This window comes from Daucus carota, chromosome 4 (assembly GCF_001625215.2).
Source record: "Daucus carota subsp. sativus chromosome 4, DH1 v3.0, whole genome shotgun sequence".
In the NCBI taxonomy this organism is placed as follows: domain Eukaryota; kingdom Viridiplantae; phylum Streptophyta; class Magnoliopsida; order Apiales; family Apiaceae; genus Daucus; species Daucus carota.
Window position 1 is genome coordinate 36,509,877 of NC_030384.2, and position 25,742 is coordinate 36,535,618.

At 34.7% G+C, this 25,742-nt stretch overlaps 4 protein-coding genes across 8 annotated transcripts; 2 read left to right on the plus strand and 2 right to left on the minus strand.

Annotated features, from left to right (window-relative positions):
* Positions 1-1,079: 1,079 nt before the first annotated feature.
* LOC108218610 (serine/arginine-rich splicing factor SR34A) lies at positions 1,080-7,413 on the minus strand. 4 transcript variants are annotated; one of them, XM_017391626.2, is made up of 15 exons: positions 7,272-7,413; positions 7,114-7,177; positions 6,195-6,478; positions 5,920-6,038; positions 4,649-4,714; positions 4,241-4,315; positions 4,033-4,156; positions 3,876-3,922; positions 3,736-3,793; positions 2,803-2,852; positions 2,667-2,723; positions 2,063-2,187; positions 1,913-1,984; positions 1,768-1,804; positions 1,080-1,342 (listed from the first exon to the last, which is right to left on the minus strand). In XM_017391626.2, the coding sequence occupies exons 4-15, from the start codon at positions 6,004-6,006 to the stop codon at positions 1,322-1,324; spliced, it is 819 nt and encodes a 272-aa protein (XP_017247115.1). In that variant the 5' UTR covers positions 6,007-6,038; positions 6,195-6,478; positions 7,114-7,177; positions 7,272-7,413; the 3' UTR covers positions 1,080-1,321. The 4 variants fall into 4 exon arrangements, with proteins under 4 accessions (XP_017247115.1, XP_017247117.1, XP_017247113.1 ...); XM_017391628.2 differs by lacking the exon at positions 6,195-6,478; XM_017391624.2 differs by having other exon boundaries at positions 5,920-6,478.
* Positions 7,414-10,035: 2,622 nt separating this feature from the next.
* Positions 10,036-14,640, plus strand: LOC108219322 (polyadenylate-binding protein-interacting protein 12). 2 transcript variants are annotated; one of them, XM_017392704.2, is made up of 11 exons: positions 10,036-10,218; positions 10,335-10,884; positions 11,117-11,227; positions 11,312-11,356; positions 11,447-11,519; positions 11,612-11,724; positions 11,855-11,914; positions 12,010-12,057; positions 12,144-12,212; positions 14,095-14,156; positions 14,243-14,640. In XM_017392704.2, the coding sequence occupies exons 2-11, from the start codon at positions 10,363-10,365 to the stop codon at positions 14,298-14,300; spliced, it is 1,161 nt and encodes a 386-aa protein (XP_017248193.1). In that variant the 5' UTR covers positions 10,036-10,218; positions 10,335-10,362; the 3' UTR covers positions 14,301-14,640. The 2 variants fall into 2 exon arrangements, with proteins under 2 accessions (XP_017248193.1, XP_017248194.1); XM_017392705.2 differs by having other exon boundaries at positions 10,076-10,218; positions 10,325-10,884.
* Positions 14,641-15,852: 1,212 nt separating this feature from the next.
* Positions 15,853-17,677, minus strand: LOC108219396 (protein CANDIDATE G-PROTEIN COUPLED RECEPTOR 7). The gene has a single exon (XM_017392819.2). The coding sequence runs from the start codon at positions 17,461-17,463 to the stop codon at positions 16,147-16,149; it is 1,317 nt and encodes a 438-aa protein (XP_017248308.1). The 5' UTR covers positions 17,464-17,677; the 3' UTR covers positions 15,853-16,146.
* A 693-nt stretch (positions 17,678-18,370) lies between these two features.
* Positions 18,371-25,731, plus strand: LOC108216476 (GRF1-interacting factor 2). Its single transcript, XM_017389240.2, has 4 exons — positions 18,371-18,638; positions 18,711-18,787; positions 24,977-25,058; positions 25,128-25,731. The coding sequence occupies exons 1-4, from the start codon at positions 18,552-18,554 to the stop codon at positions 25,479-25,481; spliced, it is 600 nt and encodes a 199-aa protein (XP_017244729.1). The 5' UTR covers positions 18,371-18,551; the 3' UTR covers positions 25,482-25,731.
* Positions 25,732-25,742: the final 11 nt, after the last annotated feature.

Consider the following 25,742-nt stretch of genomic DNA (forward strand, 5'->3'; position numbering starts at 1 on the left):
TTGTCGAGCACCTACTGTGAGTCCCTACAAATGGATGGTTTTGTTGATTTGCTTCCCTACTCCGTTCAACATCATGATTTGTTTTTATTAGAATCTGCAGTAGTGTTATGATAGCTGGGAGTTGTGTGATATAGTTCTAAATGTTTCTAATGCATTTATGTGCCTTATCTTGTTCACTTTGCTTGTCAAAAGGGAAGCTTTCTCCAGAAATAAAAAACACTATTAAGAAAATTCGATTACTTGTTTCTAACCATACTCTTAATGGCAACAAGTTAACAAGACCCATTTCTAGCAAATGCATACTGAGATTTAGCAATTCTTATACATATTTGGTTTTCAAACCGAAACCACACCATTTAAAATCAAACCGAATTCTAAAAACCGAATCACACCATTTATATATGGTTTGGTTTTGGTTTTTAATTTTAAAAACCAAATTAATATGGTTATGGTGTGGGTTTTAATTGAAACTGCACCAAACCGAACCATGCTTGTGTCTTCTTAGCATTCGTGATCTTGAAGTCCGAACCTTCATTTTTGCTGTCATATATACAGATACTTGTTTTTTTAAAAAGAAAACAATTTAAACATGACCTAAAAATCCAATCCTCAGATCGATGCTCACTTGTGAAGACTATAATCCCCAAAACATATATGTTCTGTTTGGTCTAAAAAGAACAATTCAAACATGTAGGACCTAAAAATCCAATCCTCAGATCGATGCTCACTTGTGAAGACTATAATCCCCGAAACATATATGTTCTGTTTGGTCTAAAGAGAACAATTCAAACATGTAGGACCTAAAAATCCAATCCTCAGATCGATGCTCACTTGTGTAGACTATAATCCCTGAAACATATATGTTCTGTTTGGTCTAAAGAGAACGGAATGGATACTGTGGAAAAAGTGTAAAGACTTGGAAAACAACAGATGAATTCTACAAAGAGGTTTGTGAATAAAATGTAAATAATATGTTATTATAGCCCCAAAAATTAGTTTTGTGCTGCTGTTTTATTTTTTGATGGCTTTAGGAGACCATACAACCCTCCATCTTGTTATCAGCATCTATGAAAACAAACTTAGTCCCAAAAATAAAAGGTCTGATCATTAAATATTAAAACGAAAATTATAATCTCAAAAAACATATGGCCCAAGGGGAATAAACCAGACACTGGGCATTATAATCTGAATACTTGGACTTGAAAACTAATTTAAGTACACAGTTCAAAATGAAAACCTTTTGTTCCACAACTACAAAATACAAATTTTAGCAACCCAAGTCCCACCGCCATGTTTTACATTCCTCAATCCAAGCAAAGTCTTAAGCACTTCCAGATCGCCCCTGGTGAAAAGAAAAAATATATCATTTATATATGAAATATATAGGACTGCATAGAGTTAGCAGACTATAGTACTCCACTAAATCGATATCAAGGTTAGAAGTTGCTTTTTGAGTCTATTAGCATAATTTGAACTTCCAATTGATACAGGCACATCTAAGCGATCATCAAATGCCAACCAATACAGACTATTTATATAAATGATGGTACTAATGTATTGCATTCAAATTCAAAATTTTAGGATTAGGCATAATTAGTTATTTAATAGTCTGTGCATCTCCAATTTTGGAACAATGTGGCACTGATTATGAACCTTGCTGATACCCTTTAGATTTAAGTGACATGATCTGATGATCATGAATAATAAGTCGAAGAATATTGCACAAGTACACAATATATAATCTGAAAACACTAAAATAGGTCCCACCTGATGAGGGGACACAGAAATGGATCTTGATTTAGGCCTGCACAAATTAATAACACACGACATGTATTGGCAGTGAGAATGTGTACCAAGGAAAGTAAATATTTTCTTAGATTCCTTCAGTGAAATTATATCAAAGTAGTTTTACCTAGATACTTTGACAGGTGATGCAGATCTAGACCTGGAAGGTGACCTTGAAATAGAGCGTTCCAAAGATTTACTGATATAGAAAATAGTTTAAGCCAGGATACAGATTGTTAAAATATGAATTCAACTGAAATATGAGCAGGTACCATACCTCCTATCCCTTAAGCTTTTGCTTCGACTTCGGCTGCGACTCCGACTCCTACCTGGACTCCTGCTCCGACTTGGACTCTGACTCCTACTTCGGCTCCTACGTGGACTGCGCTCAAATTTATCAACCTAAAGCCATCAAAAAATAAAACAGCAGCACAAAACTTGTCAAATGTAGCTTACAATTTAAGGTCAAATGTGCGCTAGTATATTATAACTAAGCAAAAGAACATGTCAATCTGTTCTCATTTAATCAGTAAATAGAATACAATGCAGAATATATAAGATATAACTATCATTAGTGGAGCAAGAAAAACAAATAAAGGTATGGACAAATTCAATTAATTTACAGTTTTTCTATATGGTCATTAATAAGCTCATCTCCACCACTTTTATCAAGTAAGATGAGCAGCATTCCCAGTAACCAGTAAATGGTTAAAAAAAAAAAAAAATACTGGCCAAAGAAAAAATAATTAGAGAACACAAAAGCTAGAAGAACAAACAGCCAACACTAAACCATAACAAGGATAACATATACTCCTCTCTTTCAACAAACAGAGATCCTGAAAGGCATATATAATTAAGTAAAACTTAACATTAGAACTGACCCGAATATAAGTTCTCGCCCAAGGATTTTTGAACTCGGTATCATCAAGTTTCCGAATCTGATAAAACAGTACTGAATCAGCAATAAATTACATATAAGAAATCACGTAATAAGAGGCAGACAAGGGAGTAACTTACAGCATATTTCATGTCATCATAATTAGTATAGTCAACCAGACCAAAAGTTCCTAAAAAGATAAAGACACATCAGCAAGACAAGCTTTGCAAGCTACAAGTGCTATCCATGAGCGAGAACAATTACACTATTAATATACACAAGTGACAGTATTGGTAGGATGCACAAGTGACACTACTGCTAGGATAATCTGGCAGTACCATCAAAACAAGACGTGCACGTTGAAATCAAATTTCAATATAGAACAATACTATACATAAGCACCCTGCAGGACCAAAGGTGCATCTGAAATTGCTGTTATTTTCACTATCATTTTGAGTAACATTGCTAGTTTAAATTGAGTTCTTCAGTTACTAAGTTACTCGGATGAATAAGCCTATTGATGCAAGTCAACACTAATAACTGATACTAGTGTGCGATAAATTAAAAATGATGCCTGCAAATTACATGGAAAGAGTTTCAGCCTACGAGATTGACTGATGCATGAAAAAAACTGGTATTGTTTTAATGAAATCAATATTGTAGATGTCTCTCTTCTCTTGGGAGCAATGGGAAGTTCTGCATACATCTCTCCTTGCAAACAACCAAACTTCCGAGTAGGAAATACAGAGTACATTTGAACTGGTTTATTTTTGTCAAGTGACTAATACACAATTAAAAAACAAAGTTCATATCTGCTTAAATAAATTCTAAATTAAAATTTCACCATACAAACAATGGCAGCTGGCCAACTGGAGTTTTACTTTTGTTAGATATGTAGGACAAATACTAAACTGTGGTTCATCTACTGAACAACTTTAAGAGGACGATGCTATCTTCGCGGAACAGAGCAATGCATATACTGTTCATCTAGAAATGCTTAACATACAAACTAGTAACCACACACACATATAACTGTAAATTATACTGCATCACATTCAATTTAAATTTCATACCCTTACTGTCAGTGGAAACTTCAGCAAAGCAGACATCCCCAGCTTTTCGCATGTGATCCTGCACAAATTTCATCAGAAAATATTGTCATGGCTGCAATTCAAGAATATAGTAAGATGCAGTGGGATAACATTATCCTTACCTTCAAATCTTGCCATGAAGCTGAAGAAGGAAGGTTACTGACAATAACTGCAATACATATATAAAATAAGCCATCAAGAATTCCCATGACCATTAATCTACTTTCTACCAATAAAAATAGCTGATGAGAATACTAGGACAGGGCAAAAAAAGCTCACCTCGAAACTCAGAGTGACGTGAAATGCCAAAATTACCACCCCCACCCCTAGCACTGTTGCCACCATAGCCACCACGGCGATCTCTTGAAGAAGATTGCCCACGGCCACCATGTGCAAGTTCAACCTTCAACAAGGAAGTAGGTAATTATTAAACAAAGAAAAGCAAAAAAAGCAGCACATATGAAAATGAAGATTAGTAGTTTCTCACCCTCAATCTACAACCATCAAAGTTATAGCCATCTCTACCCCTGATTGCGTCATCTGCATCACGAGACCTCTCAAACTACACATGGAACCTCAAAGGATTAGTTACTTCACAAAACAACAAAACACCAAACAGTGGTTACTAGAAGGATTAGTTACTTCCAAGGAAGGAAACACCCCCCTCCCCCCCGGGGGGGATGTTGGTGCTACATAGAATATTAGCATGGACACAGAGCAGGTTTATTAAACTGTTACTTCTATTCTTCTTATCTGAAGTTCTTTTTTTCTGGTTACTTCTTATTTTTCAAAGTAATGCAATTTTCCCTCTAATTTTCGAATTATGAAGCTGCCACCAGCACCAAAAAAGCCAAAATTTAAAACTTAAGTTGGACGATGGACAGGAAACTCTTACCTCCACGAAACAGAAACAAGGAGGGCGTGGTGGTACCTTCAATTCAATATCAACTATACGTCCATACTGCACATGACGCAAAATAAAAAGACAGTAAGACCGTCATATGTATGGTTCTTAAGCTATCAAAGACAACAAAGTGATACAGGTGAGATTTTGTTGGCAAATACAAAATTTTTTGACTTACGATAGGAGTAACAAACATATACATTTTACTGGTAAAAACACCACCTTTTGAACACACAAAGCCATTGAATGAAAATAACAGACTAACTTTGAAAACATTCAGCTTGGGAAGGCTACAATTCTCCAAAATGCATTTTACTTTTAAAACCCATATACAATTAAAGTAACAATTATTTGCATTGAACTGCTAGAAACTATGAAACAGGAACCAAAGTGCCGTCCTGGAAAATTGTGCAATAAGTTATAATATTGATCAATAGTTCTCTCTAGATTTGTTTGTAGCTGAAGATGAGTTGCAAATCCAAAAATTATAAGTCCAGTATATTACTAGTCTAGCTATTGACTACCTGTCTGCTTTTATTTACATTTTGTAGCACAAAATCCCTTGTATCTATAAGAAACTAAGTTTACAGATAGGTTGCACTCATTTAAAGTTGGATAATTAGGAAAGTTCAAACAAACATTCAACATTTGGTTTGCAGATAGAATGATATGAATATGCAAATATGTTATGCATAAGGTTCACTGGGACCTGGAGTGAAACTTGTGTTCGAGACTAAACACAAATTCTGGATCACATTGTCATAGTTTACATAGTTGTATAATAAATAATGGATCATTCATAGCAAATATAAGTCAAGTATATTCTTCGATGAGCCATTGATTGGTACTCGGCATTCATATTTTGCAACAGAAATATCCTTGTATCGTTTTACAGATAGGATCCACTAATCAAGAGTTGAAAAATAATCATATAATGTAGAAGTTCAAAGACAAATACTCAACAGTTGTTAAGCAGATAGAATAATATGAATACACAGTTACACACACATAAATGTCAATATGAATAATATGCAATGCATAAGGTGAATCAGGAACTGCAGCAATACTTTCGTTCTAAACTAAACACAGGTACAAGATCAAATTATCAGAAGTTACTTGGTTGTATATTAAAAAATTAAAAAAAAAAAATCAACGATGAGCAAGATAAAAAAGTTAAACATCTGAAATTCAGGTATGTATAAGCAACATCCATATATGTTGCGTGAATATATATTTTGTGAGATTTACTGATCAATTCAAACCTTGTAAAAGAGATCCTCAACTTCGCGTTCTTTAATGTCAAGGGGAAGGTTCCCAACATAAATTGTGCGAGAAAAGCGTCCACTCATTCTCAGTACCGGGTAAAACTTGATGACTCAAACTGCAGCAAAAGTATGGATAAATTATAATTTGTTCCAACTACAGCATTTCTATCAGAAATATTAAGGCACCTCAGTATAGTCTGATATACTTTATCATCTCCATTTACTCTATTTAACAAAACAAAATTAGAACAGACAGAAACTATGAAGCAAACCACCAATAGAGCAATCCTCGAAGTGAGCTGTGCTCCACAGGATCCATTGCTCATATGCTCCAAGCTGCTCCACAGCTATAATTAATTTGAAATAAAAATTCTTCTGCTCATCCTCACTAATTTTTATTCCAGATGAATAGATCCTCTGACATAGAGCAAGAACATCCAATCCAATTATATATATAAACCCACAACTTCACCCTGATTAATTCCCATTACATTCCTACGTAAGATTCCAAAGCTCATATTCTCCAAGCACTTGACATGTATCATTAACAAAGAATCTGCGTCATGAGATTAGGTAAGATCGCCGCATATTTACTGAAAATTTACCTTGGAAACTAAGTAATACATCCCCAGAGTGTCTCTTTTTATTTTTATTTTTAAATACAATATATCTGGTTCACATTTTGGTCACACTAAGGTAAGGAGATGGCACATGAATTTTCTTCCCTCTTATTTATACAAATATATGGACTATGGTACTCATTAGTATCTACATTGGAAACATAATGAACAATACACTTTATTTCTGCCTTAATGTTTCTCCCTTCATAGACCCATTCTTGATTAAAATACAGCATCAATTTCCCGAAACCCAAATCTGCAAGCAATAACCTGATTTGCAGACAATCCCGAAAGGAAATTCGTAAGTCCAACCATTAGTCAACAATATCTTATTATATTCCACCGAAATTAAAACATCCTTTCTAACCCTCCCTTACTCCTGGCTGTAAGTTCATTGCTACTTAAACGACTGTAAAATCATACCAAACATATCTACCACCACAACTCACTGAATAATCAGTAACAAGAGCAATATCAATTACACAAAATACAACTAAATTGAACTGAAAAACCAAAAGAATAAACATCGATTATTGAATCAAACACAACAGAAACATTGAAAAGAACATACCGAAGCTTAAACAGCGAGCAATTGGGCGAATTAGACGCGCCTTCCGCGGTTAGGGTTTCTCTCGCTGAATTAAATAACACCGTTAAAACTGGAGATTAAACATATCGAGGAAACTGAGAAATAATTTATTAATATAAACGTAACGAAAGAGATGCTACCTTGATATTGGGAATTGGCGATTTTCCTGCAGCGGTGAAGCTCCGAGATGCCTTGGAGTAAGTTAGGGTTCTTTCTTCTCGACGGGGAAGATCTATATAGAAGTTTGGGATAGGCCAAAACTATCACCTCGTAGGCTCGGACTATTTTCTTTTGTTTTCAGGTTAAAAGGGTAATTTAACTAAATTAAAACTTATTTATTTAATAAAGAACTAGAAAAAGGCCTGTGAAAAAAAAAACCTGGAAAAAGGAAATGAAGTTTACACTGAAAACTTTATAAATTAATAACCGGAACCCTCACTTTTATAAATTTACCAAAATTATTATTTAATCAAAAATAAATATGTATTGTGATTATTATGTTGGAAAAACACATTGCTATTTAAATATTACTTTTCACATAAATTATAAATTATCAATTAATAAAAATTGTAGTATGCAACCTGATCATAAATAGTGATCCATCTACTCATAATCAGGATAAATTAAATTATATATCAAATCTAAATAATAAAAGTGATGAAAAATTATTTCATGTCTTTTTTTATTAAAGTAATATATAATTTGGGTCATGTTCTTCCATTTGTTATCAAAATACTAAGTACATATTTCAATATTCTAAATATTTAAAATATATGTATGTGTGTGTATTTATATTATTCAAATATTTGATTTACAATTATATTAATTTATAAATTATATAATATCATTTTTCCAGTCGCAAATTACGATACTTATTTAACCGTTTTTATCAATTAAATGCGAAAACGTCATCATTTTTTTCGATTTATAATATTTAAAAATATCTCTTATTATTCTAGAGAAGTTGTCCTATAGAAATAATCATGTCACTCTTGAAAAAACTAAAGTTTAAGAAAACACTTTCTTGAATTTGTGGCAGCACATCAAAACAAATATATAATTTTTATCTTGTGAAATTAATTTTTTGTATTTTTACAAACTCTTATTTTACGAAGTGACTGATAAACTTGAATCTTAAATTCGTTATTCATTTAAGATTTGAAATTTGAAAATAATAGTATTGCATTCAACCCCTTTTGCAATGCTCTCAAGTACCAACACATTTTATGATTTGTTCCACTTATTTATATAATTTTCACATTTCTTTAATAAATGTCATTTGAACACTGTTTTTACTCAAAGGTTACAAATATCCTAGTGATAATATTTTTGGGTTTAGATCTTTTACACTCACACATATATATGGTGCATAATAATCTCACACTTCCCAAAATCTATTTAATTTAATTTTGTCGATTTTAAGGGTAAATGATTTAATGATTACTTATACAAAACTCTTCGAATAATGCTTTTTAACTCCATTTTATCGAATTTTTAATTTTCAATGATAATATGTGCGGTTAATAATCAAGTAAGGTCGTCGTCACGTCAGAAATACAAAACGTGTGATGCAAGCAACTAGTGGTGGAGAAAATAAGAATAACATAAATATTAATATTAAATGTTTGATTTCTTATTGAGTGTTTTGTAACCAAGATTGTGTGTGCATACATGTAACATATCTTTATATATATATATATATATATATATATATATATATATATATCACCTAAATTGATTCATCAGTTTAAAGAGTTGTCTTAAAAATTATAACAAGACTGACCCTATTTTTGACAATTAAAACGAAGTTTTTTTTTGTGAATTATAAAAAAAACTTCTCAAACTTTTCGTAATGTTTGATTATATTCATGAGAGTCTTTCATCACACACAAGTCATCCGTGAGTTGCACCAAGTCTTCAAGGTTGATTTGAAGGAAGAAACATATATTTTATATAATGAAAGCTTCATTGCTTTGATTTATCCTTCATATATACTTTGTTGATAAGCAGAAGATTCGATCAACGTCTTCGTGATTGATCGGTTATTCAGTTATATTGGTCGGTAAATATTACTATCGTGTAATGAAATATAATAAGTAGACTGGGCAACAAAAATTTATATTAAATTATGATATCAATTAGAATAATAAGACAGGATCAAATATCGTGTAATACATTTTAATCTCAAAAGTAGATGAAATACACACATGATAAATTCGAATGTTCAAAAAAGAGTTTACCTGTTATGAATCATATCATGATTAAATTAATAAATACGTCTACTATTTTACATACACTTAGGTCTGTAGATCGGTAGGAGTTGGATCGAATATGTTAAATTTTTACGGGAACGATTTTAGATTTTTGAAATTTAATTCACGTCCATTTGATTTATATTACTGGATAACCAGATTATTACTCAATACCATTTTAAATCCGTTTTTACTTTCAAGCCTATAATGATGATATAATAAATTATTAGATTGATGATGATATATTAATAACTATATTCTTTAATATAAATATATCCAATTAATATGTTTGTGATTACCTCATTAATAGAACAATCTAATAATTATGACGAAATCTAACATAATTAAAGATTTTATCTAACTACTGTAAAACATTTTAACTCCTTGAGTGACCAGTGGGAATTTTTTTATTTCACGAGCTGTTTAAAAAAAATAGAAATCATTTCATGATCATTTGAGTGAATGTAATAAATTAAATAGGTACACAACAACAAAATGTAGAGAGATAGAAAGAAACATAAGATTGAGTTGGGCCGGGTAAACAGAAAGTCCAAAAAATAAGAATGGACTTAACGGAGGATCCAAAGAAGCCACACCTCATTTATCTCTTCAGCGTGGTGTGTATATATATGTAGCTGTGTTTGTATGTGTTGTATTATGTTACAACATTGTCTTGTCTTGTATGTGAGCAAGTAAAAATTGAATAAAAAGGAGAATAAAAAGAAAAGGGAAGCTCTACTCTCTTTTTCCGTGTTGTAATTTTCCACTAGCCCATCTTTATCTTCTCTAATGGCGTAATGCTTATGATGATTTAGACTGTTTTCACCAGGCTCAGGTATTCTCTCTCTCTCTCTCTCTCAATTATTAAAAATATGATAGAAGAATGATATAAAAATCGAATCTTTATTATTTAATCTTGTGTTTGATATTGATCGGAATAGATATATACAGGGAGTGAAATTTGACAAGGGGATCGAGTATGGCGGTGGTTGAGAATGCCGACTCAACGAATCGGGGTGACTCAGTGGTTCAGAACTCGGGGGATCACTCCAATGGGGACCCCACTTTCTGGTCAAATGATCAGACAGGGTTTGTTAAGAATCAGCAGCAACAGACCAACAAGGTGGCGGCTCATCGTACTAACGGCGAGGGTGCTCAACACATGAGCTTAGTTGAGCTGCAGAAGGGTCACAGTGTGAATGGGAATGGTGGGGCCCACCAGATGATGAGGAATAATAATGGGGTGGGGGTGGATGTGAGGAGAAATGGTGGTGATGATGATGGGGAGAGTTATAAGCAGGAGATGAGGGATTTGGAGGAAATGTTGTCGAAATTGAATCCTATGGCTGAGGAGTTTGTGCCGCCTTCGCTTGTTGTTAATTATAAGCCAGTGGTGCAGCCGATTGTTCCCGGGGGTGCTCATTTTGGATATGTCGTTGCTGATAATAATTTTGTTATGCAAGTCAATTCTCCGGTTGCCAATGGAAATTCCACTAGAAGGGTATGTTACTATTTCTGTTACCCTCAAGCTTTTAGCTTTTATAGAAGTAGCATTAACATTTTGTTTGGTTATAGGGAGTAAAAAATGGAATGGTATTAGACTCTGTAAAAGTTCGAACTTGTGTTGCTTAGTCGCTGATATGGTGAATATAGTTTGATGCGACTCATGGCTTGATGTGGTTGTTCTATATTTATTTTAATTTTTAATTTGATTATTTTCTAAATGTTCTCAGAAGAAAAATGGCTATGGCCATGCAAAGAGGAGGATGAATAGCAGGACCAGTATGGCTCAAAGAGAGGAAATTATTAGGAGGACAGTTTATGTTTGTGATATTGATCAGCAGGTATAGAATTGGTGGGGATTTTTATTTTTAGTTTTTATGTTTCTGTCGTAAACAACTATATTTCTTTTTGGCTGTTGGCTTTAGGTTACTGAGGAACAACTTGCAGCTCTATTTATCACTTGTGGGCAGGTAATTCCTAACTTTATTGAGCTCATGGGAATTTTCTTGTGTTCATGATAGTGATAGAAAGTCTTGCTGACTCATTTTCTTTTGATGAAGGTTGTCGACTGTCGTGTCTGTGGTGATCCTAATTCTGTTCTCCGCTTTGCCTTTGTAGAGTTTATGGATGAGGGTAAGCTAAGGAACTGTTTTCTTGAAATACCTAATGAATCGACTGGTGAGTTGGGGGTGATGTTGAATTGTTTTTATTTTATTTGAGTGCAGAAGGTGCAAGGAACGCTTTGGGTCTCGCAGGAACTATGCTTGGTTTTTATCCGGTCAGGGTTTTGCCTTCAAAAACTGCAATTGCACCTGTTAATCCAACATTTTTACCACGCGTAAGTAATCTAGTTCACTATTTTAACTTTCTTATGCCCTCAAAATTTTAAGAACTGATTTTGATTGTAAGAACTGAACATATTTGAAGTAAGACTTGGGATCATTTATCGTGTTTCATATGTTTCCCAGTCTGAGGATGAAAGGGAGATGTGTTCAAGAACCATCTACTGTACAAATATCGATAAGAAGGTAATTATGGAAATGTTATCAACAAATTTCTCATTTTTAGGAATAGCCGTGAGAAGCAAAATAATAACCATACCAATGATTGCTACTCATTCCAGGTTACTCAAGCAGATGTCAAACTCTTTTTCGAGCATTTTTGTGGAGAGGTTAGTAGCTGCTGAGTGCTAACGCAGAAAATTTAAAGGACCTTTGCTTCTTGAATTTCTAATTATAAATGCCTTGTCTGCTGTAGGTTTACCGCTTGAGGCTTCTTGGAGACTATCATCATTCAACTCGTATTGCTTTTGTAGAGTTTGTAATGGTGAGTGTAATAAGCTTCTAATATTTCTTTGCCAGGAACAATATTGTGATGTTAGCCTGTTTCTGCACTCTGATGGTATAAAAAGGAATCCTCGTCTGCTTGCGTTAGTTTTTACCGCTAATTTATGGTTGGGTTAAACATTTTTGGTAGTGTATAGACTTGTATATACAAGAAAATGCGATCTAGATTGTCTAAGATTCATTTTTTGACGTAAAATGATACAGTCATAGTTAAAATATTGGATATATTGCATATCTCTGGATTTAATTGTGGTTAGATGAAACATTTTGCGGTATATACAAACAAAAGCGATCCAGAAAGTGTACTTCCTAGGTTGAGTTGCTTGATACAAACCATATTTTTTTATTGGAAAGCATGGTTTGTTATAGAAAATGTATGATGCTGGTTGAAGTTTAGCTAAAATTTGGAAGGGAAGGGGAAAGTGTAGGTCCTGCAGGATGCAAAACTAATAAATCTTCTGATAGCTTTATGATTATTATTTTCTTCAATAACCATAAATACTACAGTATATTTGTCAAAGTGTCTTCATCCTCCCATCTTTCCACAAGTGTTGGCCACAAAAATAATTTAAAGGATGTTTTTGCTTTTCCTGCACCTTCCACTACTTTGTTCTTCTATCTATGCTTGGGTTGGAATGGCTAGCAAGTCAATTGAGATTTTTAATTTAAGATGGTAGATGAGGTGAGTTTGTGATTCTGTGAAGAGGCAATTGGAAGAATAGCTGGGTTAAAAAAAATTCTTTATTGTAATTAACTTGCTGTGTAACAGTCTAAATCTTTGTGATGGTAAAGTTATCATAATACACTATTTCTCATTTGCCGTGGTAAGGAAGTTCTGCAGTTAAATTTATAATGTTTGGACTAATGCAACCAAGTTAGATAGTTTACTCAAGTCATTTTGGATATATGGTGTGTCCAAAATGTTTGTCCTGTTACCAATCTGGATGCTGAACTAGTAGTTATGCTTGGATGCATGAACTGTACTGATGATACAGTGAGGGTATTAGTAAGCTATGTTATGTACACGTATTGTTGTGGTTAAGCCTGCTGGCTTGCTTGAGTTGGTTTAATATTAAACAGACATGTCGCTTTATAAGAATATACCCATAAGCATGCATCAATGAGATGTATCAACAATATATTGCTTTGATTACTCTATTCACATAAAACTGATAGGCCATTGAGTTTGAGGATGCTCAAACTTAAAATTAAACGTCTGTAACATGCCATGTATATAATATGAGGTAGCAGGTTGTGATAGAGCTATACATGTGTTTCGTCAATACCATGAAACTACTGTAATCCTCCCTAGTCCGTTTACAGTTTTCGCTTCAATTTCCTTGCCGTGGAGTTGAAGGCATTTAGAAATGTTTTACGAATGCTGGTTATGCTCTGGAAGAGCCTAGTTGAATGTTAATTTCTTTTCGTAGAAATTTTGTAATATTAGTACAAAACGGCAAGATGTTATCTCGCTAAATACAGCCTGCATACAAGTGATAAAGCCAGGGTAGGTAATCATTGTTTTCTTTAATATAAAGCAAACTTTGTTTCCTTTGATTTTATCCAAGTCATTCAATTACAATGCTCAAACTTATGTTGCCCTGTCATGATACTGAGAAATGCACAGAAAATGCAATATCAATGTGTGTGCAACCTTTTCATGATTGTAGTCAACAAGGAAGATGCATACCGTATCAGACTGAAACAAGTTACTAAAATTTTATACCAATTTTTTTTTTTTTTTTGCATGTATGAGCTCTTTTCAGATTATTATTGGAGATCTTACTTGCATCTCTTGTTTTCTAATTATATTGAGTTTCTGTCATCACGATAGTTATAAATATTCTACTTTACCCCTGTAGGCTGAGAGTGCTATTGCAGCACTAAACTGTAGCGGTGCTGTTATGGGATCACTGCCGATTAGGTTGGTTTTTTTTTATAATTAGCATCAATATCTGTCCAATTAATTTTTATCATGGTTGCTTTAAATGTGTTCTTTTGTTAATGCAGGGTAAGCCCATCAAAGACTCCAGTCCGACCACGTGCTCCACGCCCGACCATGCAGTGAGACTGCCTGGCATCTCCACTTAGCGATATCAGCTGATATATATCTACTTATACATACCTAGATACGGAGTTAACTTTAAGGTATTGCGGTCCTCTACAATCTGGAGCCTGGCAAATTCCATCTAGGGGTTGTTTATGGAAGGCACCGTCGATGTGGAGTTTGGATGGGATCTGAAGGCTTTAGTCGGTTTATTTAATGTTGCATGTTAAGTTGAATTCTGTTGGCATTGGCCAAACTAGTTGACTTCTAAACATGAAACCTCTTGAAAGCTTTGTTTTATGGGATTCTTCTATGCCTGTCGCACTTCAGTGGTTAAAGTATGTGGAAATGTTCTTCTGAACGTTCATTTTCATACCGTAACATTTGGTTTGGTATATTATTTCCATAGCATGATTGACTTGACTTGTGGGGATATTAAGAAAATAAGCAAAGTATGGTGGATGAAGAACCAATAAAATTTTATGTAGATTTTAATTAATAATCCAGTCATAGGGGCCGTTTGGGCAAGCTTAAAAGAAGTGACTTCTTGTTTAAACTAGAGAAGTGGAGCAGAAGTGAGAAGTAAATAAGTTAATAAAGTGTTTGGAAAAGAAGCAGAAGCTGTGAGAAAAAAGCTAACATTCTCAGCTTCTTAAAAGTGCTTCTACTTCTTTACACAAACAGGTCAAAAGAAGCAGAAGCCAGAAGCGGCTTCTGCTTCTTGGAAACAAACAGGCCCATAGTCTGGAAAAGTCCAAGGATATAAATGTGAATTTTAGCAACCTTTAAGATACAAAATAAAATTTCAATTTTGGATCTACACACTTGGTTAACAATTCTCGTTGATGAAGCTCTCATCTTTTTAATGCAACTATCTTTTTAGTTAATCTACTACTATTATATACTAGCTCCTCACAGTTTTCTCTTACAAAGGAATAGAGCCGTAAGATGAAAATAATACATAACAAGGCAAGCTGAAGCTCACTTCTTGTGCCGATTTGGGAAAGCATGGCAAAATAGTCACCTTATGAAATATGAAAAGACCAAGTAAATTAATGAATGGCTCCGCCTCACCAAGCTTAAGGCTTCTAGCATACGATTGTCAAAACGTTTCAACCTAGCCTAAAGCTGATTTAGCCCTGCACAGCATTTACAGATGGCCGCATTGCGAGGTTGGTTTGATCACAGATATTATTTTGCCGATAAAGAAGCAAAGGAAGAAAAAACCATCAGTAGAAGCACCACCTATACAAGTAGGTTGCTGGTGGGCACTGCATTCAATCTGAGTGTACACCACAAAAATTGCTTACAAACCTTAGTTTAAGGAACAGAAACAATATATCCAAGGAACAAAACAACACTAGGCCTAACTTAAAAAACAAAAAAAAAAAAAAAAAAATCCTTACAAATTCCATCAAGGGTCTCACGCTACAGCAAAGTATGCCAACCTTGAGCAAGGCTTAGGTAAGAACTTGTAAAATGCTGAAAGTGTTATCCTAGGCCTTTCGAACATGTCAAACATAAAAATTTACTATCTTTTGATATTAAAATTTGCAAGACAAGAAACCAGTAATGGTAGCTAAGAAATGGCACTCATTGTAGCAAAAAAAGAAATTGACAAGAAGGTAGTAAGAAGTACTACAAGATATTCAGAACATCTTTATTGGCCAAATAGTGGACCATTTGTACATAACTCTTTCATCTTTAAACCCATCACAATTGGCAACAGATAGACTAGAAGGCAAACTGCACAGTATAAGGGCATTAAGTAGTATAGAAGATGCACAAGGTAAACTCATCTATGACATAACCGAACTTCAATCTGACAGACCTTGCTAATCTCACCTTTAAGCACAAAACATAAGGCTCACAATTCAAATTCTTCTTCCATTTTGAGTGCCTCAGACGCAGCTTCCTCTTCTTCATCATCGATTGCAAAATACGGATTATGAGCCTTGGGCCTGAAATTGTATCCAGTGAATATATAGAAAGCAAGTGTAGCCAATTCAGCAGCCACCACAGAGGTCCACTCATACCTATATGAGGTAATAGTCTCTAGCGCATACACCACAACCCTCGTAAAGTAGATATAACATATAACCACAACGTAATACTGCCTAAACAACGTCAACTTCATCAAATTCACAGCTGCCTTACCATCAGTCCTAGCAGCCTCACGCAGATTCTTGATCGACCACACAATCGGGAACAAAACCGCACAACAACACACTATATCAACAAGCAAAAACACTTTCTTCCACATATCTGAATCTTCCCCAAATGGCCCCGTCTCATCAATCACAATCTGAGCCACATTAGCAATAACTTGCAAAGGTATTACAATCATCAAAACCTTCTTCTCTTTACCTTGCAAATACGGTTTAATAAAAGACCAACCCGTCCCGATCAACACAATCAAAGTAAACAGCGTGATCCCCTTCAAAAAACTAAAAATGTAAAACAAAACATCCCAACCATGAGCAGTACCAGTTCTCTTAATATAAGACTTATCCTCCGTCTCACACAACAAGTTCAACGCTTTCAAAATCACCACAGCAAGCATAAAGAAATGTATCCTAAAAACCGACAAAATCTTGGAATAGATCGTAAAAATCCAAAAACCAGCAAGCGAAATGTACATCAAAAAGAACACAAAATAAATCGAAGGCAACGATGTTTTACCAGCCGACAGATAAACCCTCTGCCCCGTCCTCGGCTCCACATTATACATAGCCGACTTCACATTCATCGAAACCTTAAGATTCGGAACACAATTAGCGAAAACAAGCGTATACTGATTCGCATCATTCGCTTCAAACGACACATCAACCCGATCGCCATCGAGATTATCAAACTTAAATACCGGCTTAATCAGATTCGAATTAAGCGAACACGGAATCTCCCGTTCAATCAATTGATCAATTACATGAAGCCAGGACTCCCGGGTCGTGAGAAAAAACCCGACTTGAGAGAGTTCGGTTTTAGGGACCCGGGGATTGGAGAGCTTGATATTCGAGATGTTGAGATCGAGACGACCCGAGTGGGTGAACCCGAACTCATCGAATGGGATAGTGAGACGATTGTCGGATCGGATCTGGGTGACCCGGATTTCAGCCAAGGTTAATGGGATCGACGATGCGATGAAGAAGATGATCAGCAAAATGGGGAATTTCAAAAGGGTCATTTTTGATTTGTGATTGGATGAAATGAAATGGAGTTTGCAATTGGGGGAAATATTAGGGTTTTGATGGGAGAAAAATGAGGAGGGAGAGTTTTTCTCGTTTTATTTGTTGTTTTTACGCCCACCGACGCTGCAGAAAGGAAGCAGATTATTCATACAAAAATACAAGCATTACTTACGGGTGAAGAACACGACTGGGTTATTCAATGAAACGACGTAGCACGACTGCCTGCTAATTTGTGGGGTCATATAGGGACAAAAAAAAATAGACTTTTGCTATTATTTCTTATTTTAAATATTTAATTTTTGTCATACATTTATTTTTATCATACAATTATACACCGCTTAACATACATTTTAAGACGCATACAAAACATAGTATCATAACTTATTTTCAATTTTTTTCTTTTTTTATAAAAAATTTAACACTAAACTTTTATTCACAAAATTTTGAAATAATTTATCAAGTTATATTTTTTGAGAACAGTAGGATTTGTGCCGAGCCCCCATTCTCCTTCCCCGGTGTAAACAATTAAAGTTTTTATTATATAATCAAAATATTTTGACATACGCATCAAAAAATCAAAATACACATATATACACTCTTAATTGAAAAATGAGTTGATATATCAAAAATAAAAACTATAAATAATTTGTTAAAAATATTGTACTCCAAACAGTTAAACATCATACAATATCTTTGAAGATGGCTAATATTTAAAAAACTATTGAAATATACTAAAAATTCAAAATACGTGCAAAAACGTAAACACCGGGGTGGGATTGCGGGAGTAAATATTCAACAAAATTAATTATTATAAGCGAGATTTGCCATCAATCTGATTTGGGCAAGAAAATAAAATTCGGATACTTGTGACTTGTGAGTTGTGCGAGTCCGTTGACACGGCCCACGGGAAGATGCTTCATTTTTCGTACGTCTCATTCGCCTGATGCTAGGGCCTAGGGTGTATAACTCGGGTTAAATCGAAAACACTAGCCCACATTTCAAACTCTTGTTTTTGCCCCCTTTTTTCATTTCTCCCCCAAAGCAAAACCCTAGAAACCATCGAATCCAATCCAATTGAGAAATAATGCAGCAACAGCCGAGCCTAAACCCTGCTCATCCTCCTCCCCATTCCTATTCTCCTAATTCCATCACCACCGACCAGATTCAAAAGGTATTTCATCTCTATATTTCTTTATATTATTATTCTTATCATTAATCGATTGATTTTATTTGTTTGGTGCAGTATCTTGATGAGAACAGAGATTTGATCTTGGCTATTATGGAAAATCAGAATCTCGGTAGACTCGCAGATTGCGGCCAGTAAGTTCCTTTTGTAATCCTATTCTATCTTCATATTTTATTTGCATTTTGAATAATCTGTTTTGTTAGTTTAGTTTGGGTTTGATTTTAATAATATGTTGTTATTGATTTAGCCTGGATTTTATTATATTGTATATTATTATACTGCCTATACGTGCAATACTGCATCATTGAAGTTTATTCGTTAAGTGTGATGTGTTTTTTTTAAGACGGTAAGTGTGATGTTAATGACTCTTTGATGCTTGGTGCTCGTTTTTTCTTCTGCGTAAACTTGTATTTACATACAGTTCTTTTCATTTTAGTATTAAGTTTTTGCTAGAGCCTAGATGGCTGGTTCCTAACTGATTGATTATTGTATTTGGTGTTGTGAACTTGTAATAATCTTTCAAGAGGTTTAGACTTGAGGTCGAGGAATATGCTGCATTGGCATATATATATAAGATGCATTTAAGTAGAACAAAATAGTGGAATAACTAAATTAATCATCCTTAAGTCTTGAAAACTAAAATACATAAATAACTAGTGCTTGCAATTTAAGTGATTCAATCGAGCATAATCATGGCTTCCATCTCCGGCTCGTCAAGAGAAAGACTAGCAATCTCGAGCTCTTCGGCACCATCAAGTGGATCAAAACGATCACCTCCTATATCCCACAACTTGGTCTCTCCCTTAATGTATTGATCACTCTTTCTAGAAAGGAGCCGGAGATTGGGGTGGACATAAACCAAGTCTTCGGCCCGAGTAGGAAGAATCTTATTTCTTTTAACCGAGTGGATAAAAGAATAAGTACTCCAATTCCTTTCGCAGCAAGAAGAAGAGCAGGGCTGTCCTAATAGCTTTAAAGCTATTTTTTGAAGATTTGGAGCAGAAGCTCCATAAACCAGCCACCACATCTTAGGATCTTCGGTGCCTCTATCTTCAATAGAGTCTGCACTGCCAAAACTATCCATTTGTCCAGAAAAGCGAGCAAATTCAACATTTACAGCTTTCCTTGCCTCCCCATCTGGAAAATATCTTTTAATGCACTTGTTTCTTTCTTCCGATAGCTCGATATCTTGATGAGGAGGAAGGCGGTCCGGAGCTGCATTAAGCCATGTATTGCTGTAATACCTGTAAATGTTTATGACTAAAAGTCAGTGGTAGAAATAACACATGTACAAGCTGAAATTCTGACATTACTTGCTGAAATTTACATTGTATATATAAATTCTGATATTCTGAAATTCTGAAATGTACATTGTATAAATTCAGAAACTCTGACATTACTTGCTGAAATTCAGTTGGAAAATGCATACCTTGGGTTCAGTGAATGAGCAAAGCAGTGTAGAGGTGAGGAACTCTTCGTCCATCTATCAATAAGAATGGAATACACTACATTATGGGGCCGTTTGGCTAAGCTTAAAAGAAGTGACTTCTTGCTTAAAAGAAGTAAGTGGAGTAGAAGTGAAAAGCAGAAGTAAAAATTTAGTGTTTGGCTACTTAAACTTATAAGTTTCTTTTAGTGTTTGGATGATTTGACTTATAAGTTCATGGAGTATTTGATAAAATAATAAAGAAATGGATGATCATAGGATGCGACACTCACATGCACTGCATCCAATTCCAAGCTCGCAGTAGCAGCATGATTTTGTGGAATTTATTAAGCATGAATCGCGTCTCTGTGTTGGTGAGGATAGGTGAGAATCTGAGAAGCAAAAGGAAAAAGCGTGCACTTCTTACTTCTCTTTTATCACTTCTGGAGCCCAATTTAAGCGGTCTGCTTTTTTTGCCAAACAGAAGCCCAGCTTCTCTTTTGGACTTCTGCTCAAAAGAAGTGATTGATTCTTAACCCCAAACAAACCCTATAAAATGGAGAATCCTCGCTGAGTTCTTTCCTTTCATGCCTATATATTATAGTCTTTACTTTATCAATCATCTCATCCCACATATCATATATCAAGTGAAGTGATGGCTTGTCAGTATCTGCGAAACGTAGCATACCATACATTGGACCTGTAAACTCCAGAATGTAATCGACTTTATCCCACCATGTTTCATCAAGCATTGTAGTCCTTATGATAGAGGCTTTTGCCCGATCATATTCACGGTAAGTTCCCCACTCCTCACTAAGCACCAATGTTTCTAAAGAACGTTTTAAAAGTTTAATTCTTCTTAGCATTATAATCACTGATGCAAATCTAGTCTCAGCAACTCCAAGAAGTTTTAAGGGAGCAACATTATTGAAGATTGTCAACACCATATTGTGATTAAGATTAAAATTTTTGACCATTAATTAAGGGTATTTGATGAAAAATGTTGATCCAACAATGGCCTAATGATGCCTTATATCACTAGGACAACCTCTTCAAGCCTTATTTTTAAGGCGTCTCTCCCTTACCCTCTCTTATATTTTATAATAAATTCTTAAACACACTCTTTTTTTCTCTCTACTTTATATTGTGTTTCAATTATGAAATAGAATCTTTAATTTTAAAATATTAAGGAGAAGGCACATTGTTAGAGTTGAAGTTAGTTGAATACTGCCTCAATCCCAAACTAGATGGCCCTTTTGAATAAAAAAAATATTTCATAATAGATCTCCCTCTTTTTAACCAATACAAATTAATGATTATTATCCCAAAACTACCTTTTGACTCTTTATTGGATAAATAAGCTGACATAACTCCTACTGCTAGCAATGAAGAGTTGTAACAGTCCATATCTCGAGTAAAACTATGACTACTATACACTCTTATATATATGTGTATACTTTTTTGCATTATTTCACCATCATCATAGAAGATGGATGCTTTTGATTTGAACAAGTTACCCGAAGAAAACGAAGAAGGCTTTATCCAAGAAGAAGACCTTGTCAAGGTTGGAGATGAAAATGGAAATCAAGGTGTTAACAATGAAATAGATTTAAATGAGTTGCCGGAAGAAGATGGGTTGTCAATGCCCCAAAAACAAAACGTGATGCTGAATGAATCTACCTGGGAGATCATCCTTTTTTCTACAGCAATCTATTTTCCAATTGTTGTCGAATTTCTTAGGCGGTAAAAGATTTTGTTGATATTTTTGGAGATGCTTCTTTTTTTTTTTTGTTATGAATTTGATCTAAATCAAGAAATCTATTGTCTAAGATATATGGAATGATTTTTTCTTAAATCACTACTATATTGTGATCATTTTAATCGACTGAGCAGCAGTGGCACTTAAAAAAACCAACATGGCACTTAATATTCAAAGTAAACAATGAACTCAAAATTTTAAACAACCAACGAACTCAAAATTTTGAATACACACCTGATATCAGACACATAATACACTCATAATATATCAAACATTTTCTGGAGAGTTAAGCCATTCTGTCGCGTCCTCTACTACCTTTGCATCACAATGCATATGAATTAGTAGCTTTTTATTCCTTTCCAAAGAAGCTTTATTCATATGAGGAATCTGGTAACCGATTGAACCTCGAGCTCTCATGATTTCGATCATACATTGTTGTAGTGTTAAAAATATTCGATTCGACTTGATAGACGAAAAACTCTCGAATGCGTTTTCAACCGGCATAACTATATCATCTACTGATTTGGAAGCCTGCTTTAAGTGTAAATTTGGAATTGCACAGAAAAAATCCAAGTCCAAAACATTCAAGTCTGGAGAGTTTGGAGGCTGAAATGTTAAGTGAATATTCAAACCAAGTCGTGACACAGCTAACGAAATTCTTCATCATCGGGTTTAATATGGGTTTTAGCATTGTCTTGTTGGATGTACATAGGAATGTCTCTATCTCCAACCGGCCACTCATCAAGAATAGCAGGAAGCACTTTGTTAATCAAAAATGATCTTCCAATGTCCATTCCAATAGAATTCATTGGCTTGGTTTCCAAAATTCCCGCAACTCTGTTGGCGCTGCTTCTCTTAGCAGGCACCTTAGTGACAAACGGAAAAATTCCGATTTTTGCAGAGAATATCTCATTACCTTCTGTATCAAATCTGGGTCGAGCAATGGCTGCCAAGAACATAACTTTTGTTAAAAAGTTTTTGCTCTGATAACTACGTTTAGGATCACTTTCTTCAGGTAGAAAATAATACTTTTCAATTTTTCAACTAATGTAGAACACCATTTTTCGTAAATGTAAATCATGTTATACATGTCCACAAATTTAGGATCATGTGGTATATTATTTCTGTCAAGCATTGAGAGACAATATTGGACACGTGCTTTCTTGTTGGAGTCCTTCAGGTATGGTTTGAATGGATTAGTGTCTCAACGAATGTCACCGGCTTGTACATTGCGATGCAAGGTTGATTACTAAGATTCATAGCACAAACTAGAGACTCGAGGCTTGTTCAATTTTTCTACTAATGTAGAACACCTTTTTTCGTTAATGTAAATCATGTTATACATGTCCACAAATCTAGGATCATGTGGTATAATATTTCTGTCAAGCATTGAGAGACAATATTGGACACGTGCTTTCTTGTTGGAGTCCTTCATGTATGGTTTGAATGGATTAGTGTCTCGACAAACTAGAGACTCGAGGCTTGTTCTCCGAGATAGAGGAATTTTCATAAATTGTTCACGATCAATCTGAACTCTTTTACATCGACAATTCTTTGTCTTCCGATGACAAACATCAACCAAACCATTTTCTGAAGGAGTAGTTTTTGTCTGCTGCCATATTCGTTTCATAGTACGAGTTGATATGGAAAACACGGTTGCAATATCACTTATGGCGCTTTTCTGAATTTTTCTGTTGACTCTTTTCAGTAGGGTCATACACATTGATTGCCGTTCTTGATTAGATAACATTCGATACTTTTTAGCTTGCCTATCTTGCAATTCATCTTCTTCACCTATGAAGTAAAAACATAAATATCACAGAATGTTTTTATGCCAAAAGATTAAAAAATATGTATAGGTTGGTTTAAGTTGATATTTCTAGCCAACTCCCTTGTATTTTGGTGCAAATTTTCTTCATCTAAAAGATCCTACAAAATTGTTGCGGCGTAAATTAGAGATCACAATATTCTTTAACATAAAAATGCATCACAAAGTTAGTATAAAAAGATATGTAAATACCTGTATTATGATGAAGTGGGTGAACGTGATTTGAATGCTCTTCAGTAACACAAATATCTCTTTGGTTGAGTGTAATACTTTCGTCTTCCTCAGGTGGAAGATTTAAATCTATATCGTACATAAAACTCATGATATATGAACAATTTTAATGGAAAAACTATGTCTTGTTATTATATAGACAAAATTGGTGGGAAAATGAAATGTTCACTTGGTGGTAAATTTAAATTTAATGAAAATTTTAAATTTGGTGTTAAATTTCAAATATAATCGGAAGTCAAGGAGGGAAACTTGATTAGAAATAAGAGAAAAAATTTGGATGCAAGAGTTTTAAATCGTTGTAGATGAAAGGTGCACTAAAAATTGAATGAGAGTATATCTTGTAATTAATGAATACAACTCTGGCATCAAAAACTTAATTATATCATAGTAGTAATTATGGGCATAATTGGAACAAAAACAATACATTTAAGATTTCTTAATATGTGTGTTTTTTATGAAAGGGCCATCTAATTTGGGGTGGAGGGAGTATGTCTTAAATCACTAGGACATCATTTTTTATATTATATTTAAGGCTTGAACTAGGACACTGTTGGACTTTATTTTATTAGCACAAACGTTGTAGATTAAGTTAAGTACTTGCGTAATCAAGCAATTACTTTATCAACTAATTAACAAGAAATCTTTCACCCCCAAAAATCAAGTGTGCAGTGCTGCAGGTGAGTGAAGAATTCCTGCTTCCTAGTGAGCACCTACTGAGTATTGCCTTGCTATTTTTATTATCAGTTCTGTGATTTTCTTACAGCTTTCATGATTTAGACACATTACTTTTGAGCAGACTCCACTCCAGTGCGGATGTCAATAAGCGTAACTTAAAACTAATCATTATGGCAATGGCAAATATCTATTTCTGCATTAGTGAAACTCTATGTAGCCTCGGCCTTGTGTTGTAGAGTTCTTAGACTGTATATGTTTCAAGCTTCTTAACTGATAGAAGCTTATGCAATTTTGCAATTTGGTGTCTTGGTCGCCTTTCATTAATTTTATATGTGAAATTTTGACAAGCTTCCCCAGTCAAGGAAACCACAAATTTGCAACTCACATAATAATCAATTGATTAGATTGCAGGCTCTGCTTCAGAAGAATTTGATGTACCTGGCAGCGATTGCTGATGCTCAACCACCACCACCTGGCCCTTCCCAGGTAGTTTAGTTGGTAACTGATATATTCAAGGCATATTAAAAATACAACTAACGATTGATGACATTGTAGGTTCCATCAAACTCCATCCCGCTACAAGGAAGCTACATGGAGCAACCTCAAGGGGCAGCAATGTTTCAGCAGCAACAAGGCGGGGGTGTTCAAAAGTTACCTTTTCAGCTTAATGCTCTAAGGCCCCAAGATCAGCAACAGCTAATGAATTTCCAGCAGCAACAGATGCAAGGTCAAGCAGGCTTTAGGCCTGGTCCAAACACTGGAATGCATGGCATGCATCAGGCTCAGCAACACGGTGTAGGCCCTGCAGGTGGTTTAGTGGATGCCAGAGGAAATAGGCAAGATGGCTCGGATGCTGCTTCAGGCGAGGGCCAAGTAAGATCATCCTCTGCACGTGGCAGTGGTAATTGATAATTACCCTTTTCGGGTTTTTTTGGCAGTGCAAGCAGCTGGCTTCTGTGGCAGTCATGGCTTTCTCTTTGTCTCCTAGACGAGCAAATGAGGCTCCATTCCACAATCATCAGTATTACTTGCACTTAGAACTTGATGACTTTAATGAGACATGCTTAATATAATGTAGAATGCTTGTCTTGCAAAATGACTGAGTATGACTCTTTTATTATAATTTTAAACCTGTCTTCAGATTTTAAAGCTGCACAAATATTACTCTAT

Coding starts and splice junctions, on each gene's coding strand:
- LOC108218610 (XM_017391628.2), bottom strand. CDS start 6,006: ATGAGTGGACGCTTTTCTCGCACAATTTATGTTGGGAACCTTCCCCTT. Junction 2,724..2,802: donor ATGATGACATGAAATATGCT/GTAAGTTACTCC, acceptor CTGTTTTATCAG/ATTCGGAAACTTGATGATAC. Junction 1,805..1,912: donor TCACCTGTCAAAGTATCTAG/GTAAAACTACTT, acceptor TAATTTGTGCAG/GCCTAAATCAAGATCCATTT.
- LOC108219322 (XM_017392704.2), top strand. CDS start 10,363: ATGGCGGTGGTTGAGAATGCCGACTCAACGAATCGGGGTGACTCAGTG. Junction 11,520..11,611: donor TGTAGAGTTTATGGATGAGG/GTAAGCTAAGGA, acceptor ATTTGAGTGCAG/AAGGTGCAAGGAACGCTTTG. Junction 12,058..12,143: donor TCGAGCATTTTTGTGGAGAG/GTTAGTAGCTGC, acceptor TGTCTGCTGTAG/GTTTACCGCTTGAGGCTTCT.
- LOC108219396 (XM_017392819.2), bottom strand. CDS start 17,463: ATGACCCTTTTGAAATTCCCCATTTTGCTGATCATCTTCTTCATCGCA.
- LOC108216476 (XM_017389240.2), top strand. CDS start 18,552: ATGCAGCAACAGCCGAGCCTAAACCCTGCTCATCCTCCTCCCCATTCC. Junction 18,639..18,710: donor CCACCGACCAGATTCAAAAG/GTATTTCATCTC, acceptor TGTTTGGTGCAG/TATCTTGATGAGAACAGAGA. Junction 25,059..25,127: donor CACCACCTGGCCCTTCCCAG/GTAGTTTAGTTG, acceptor ATGACATTGTAG/GTTCCATCAAACTCCATCCC.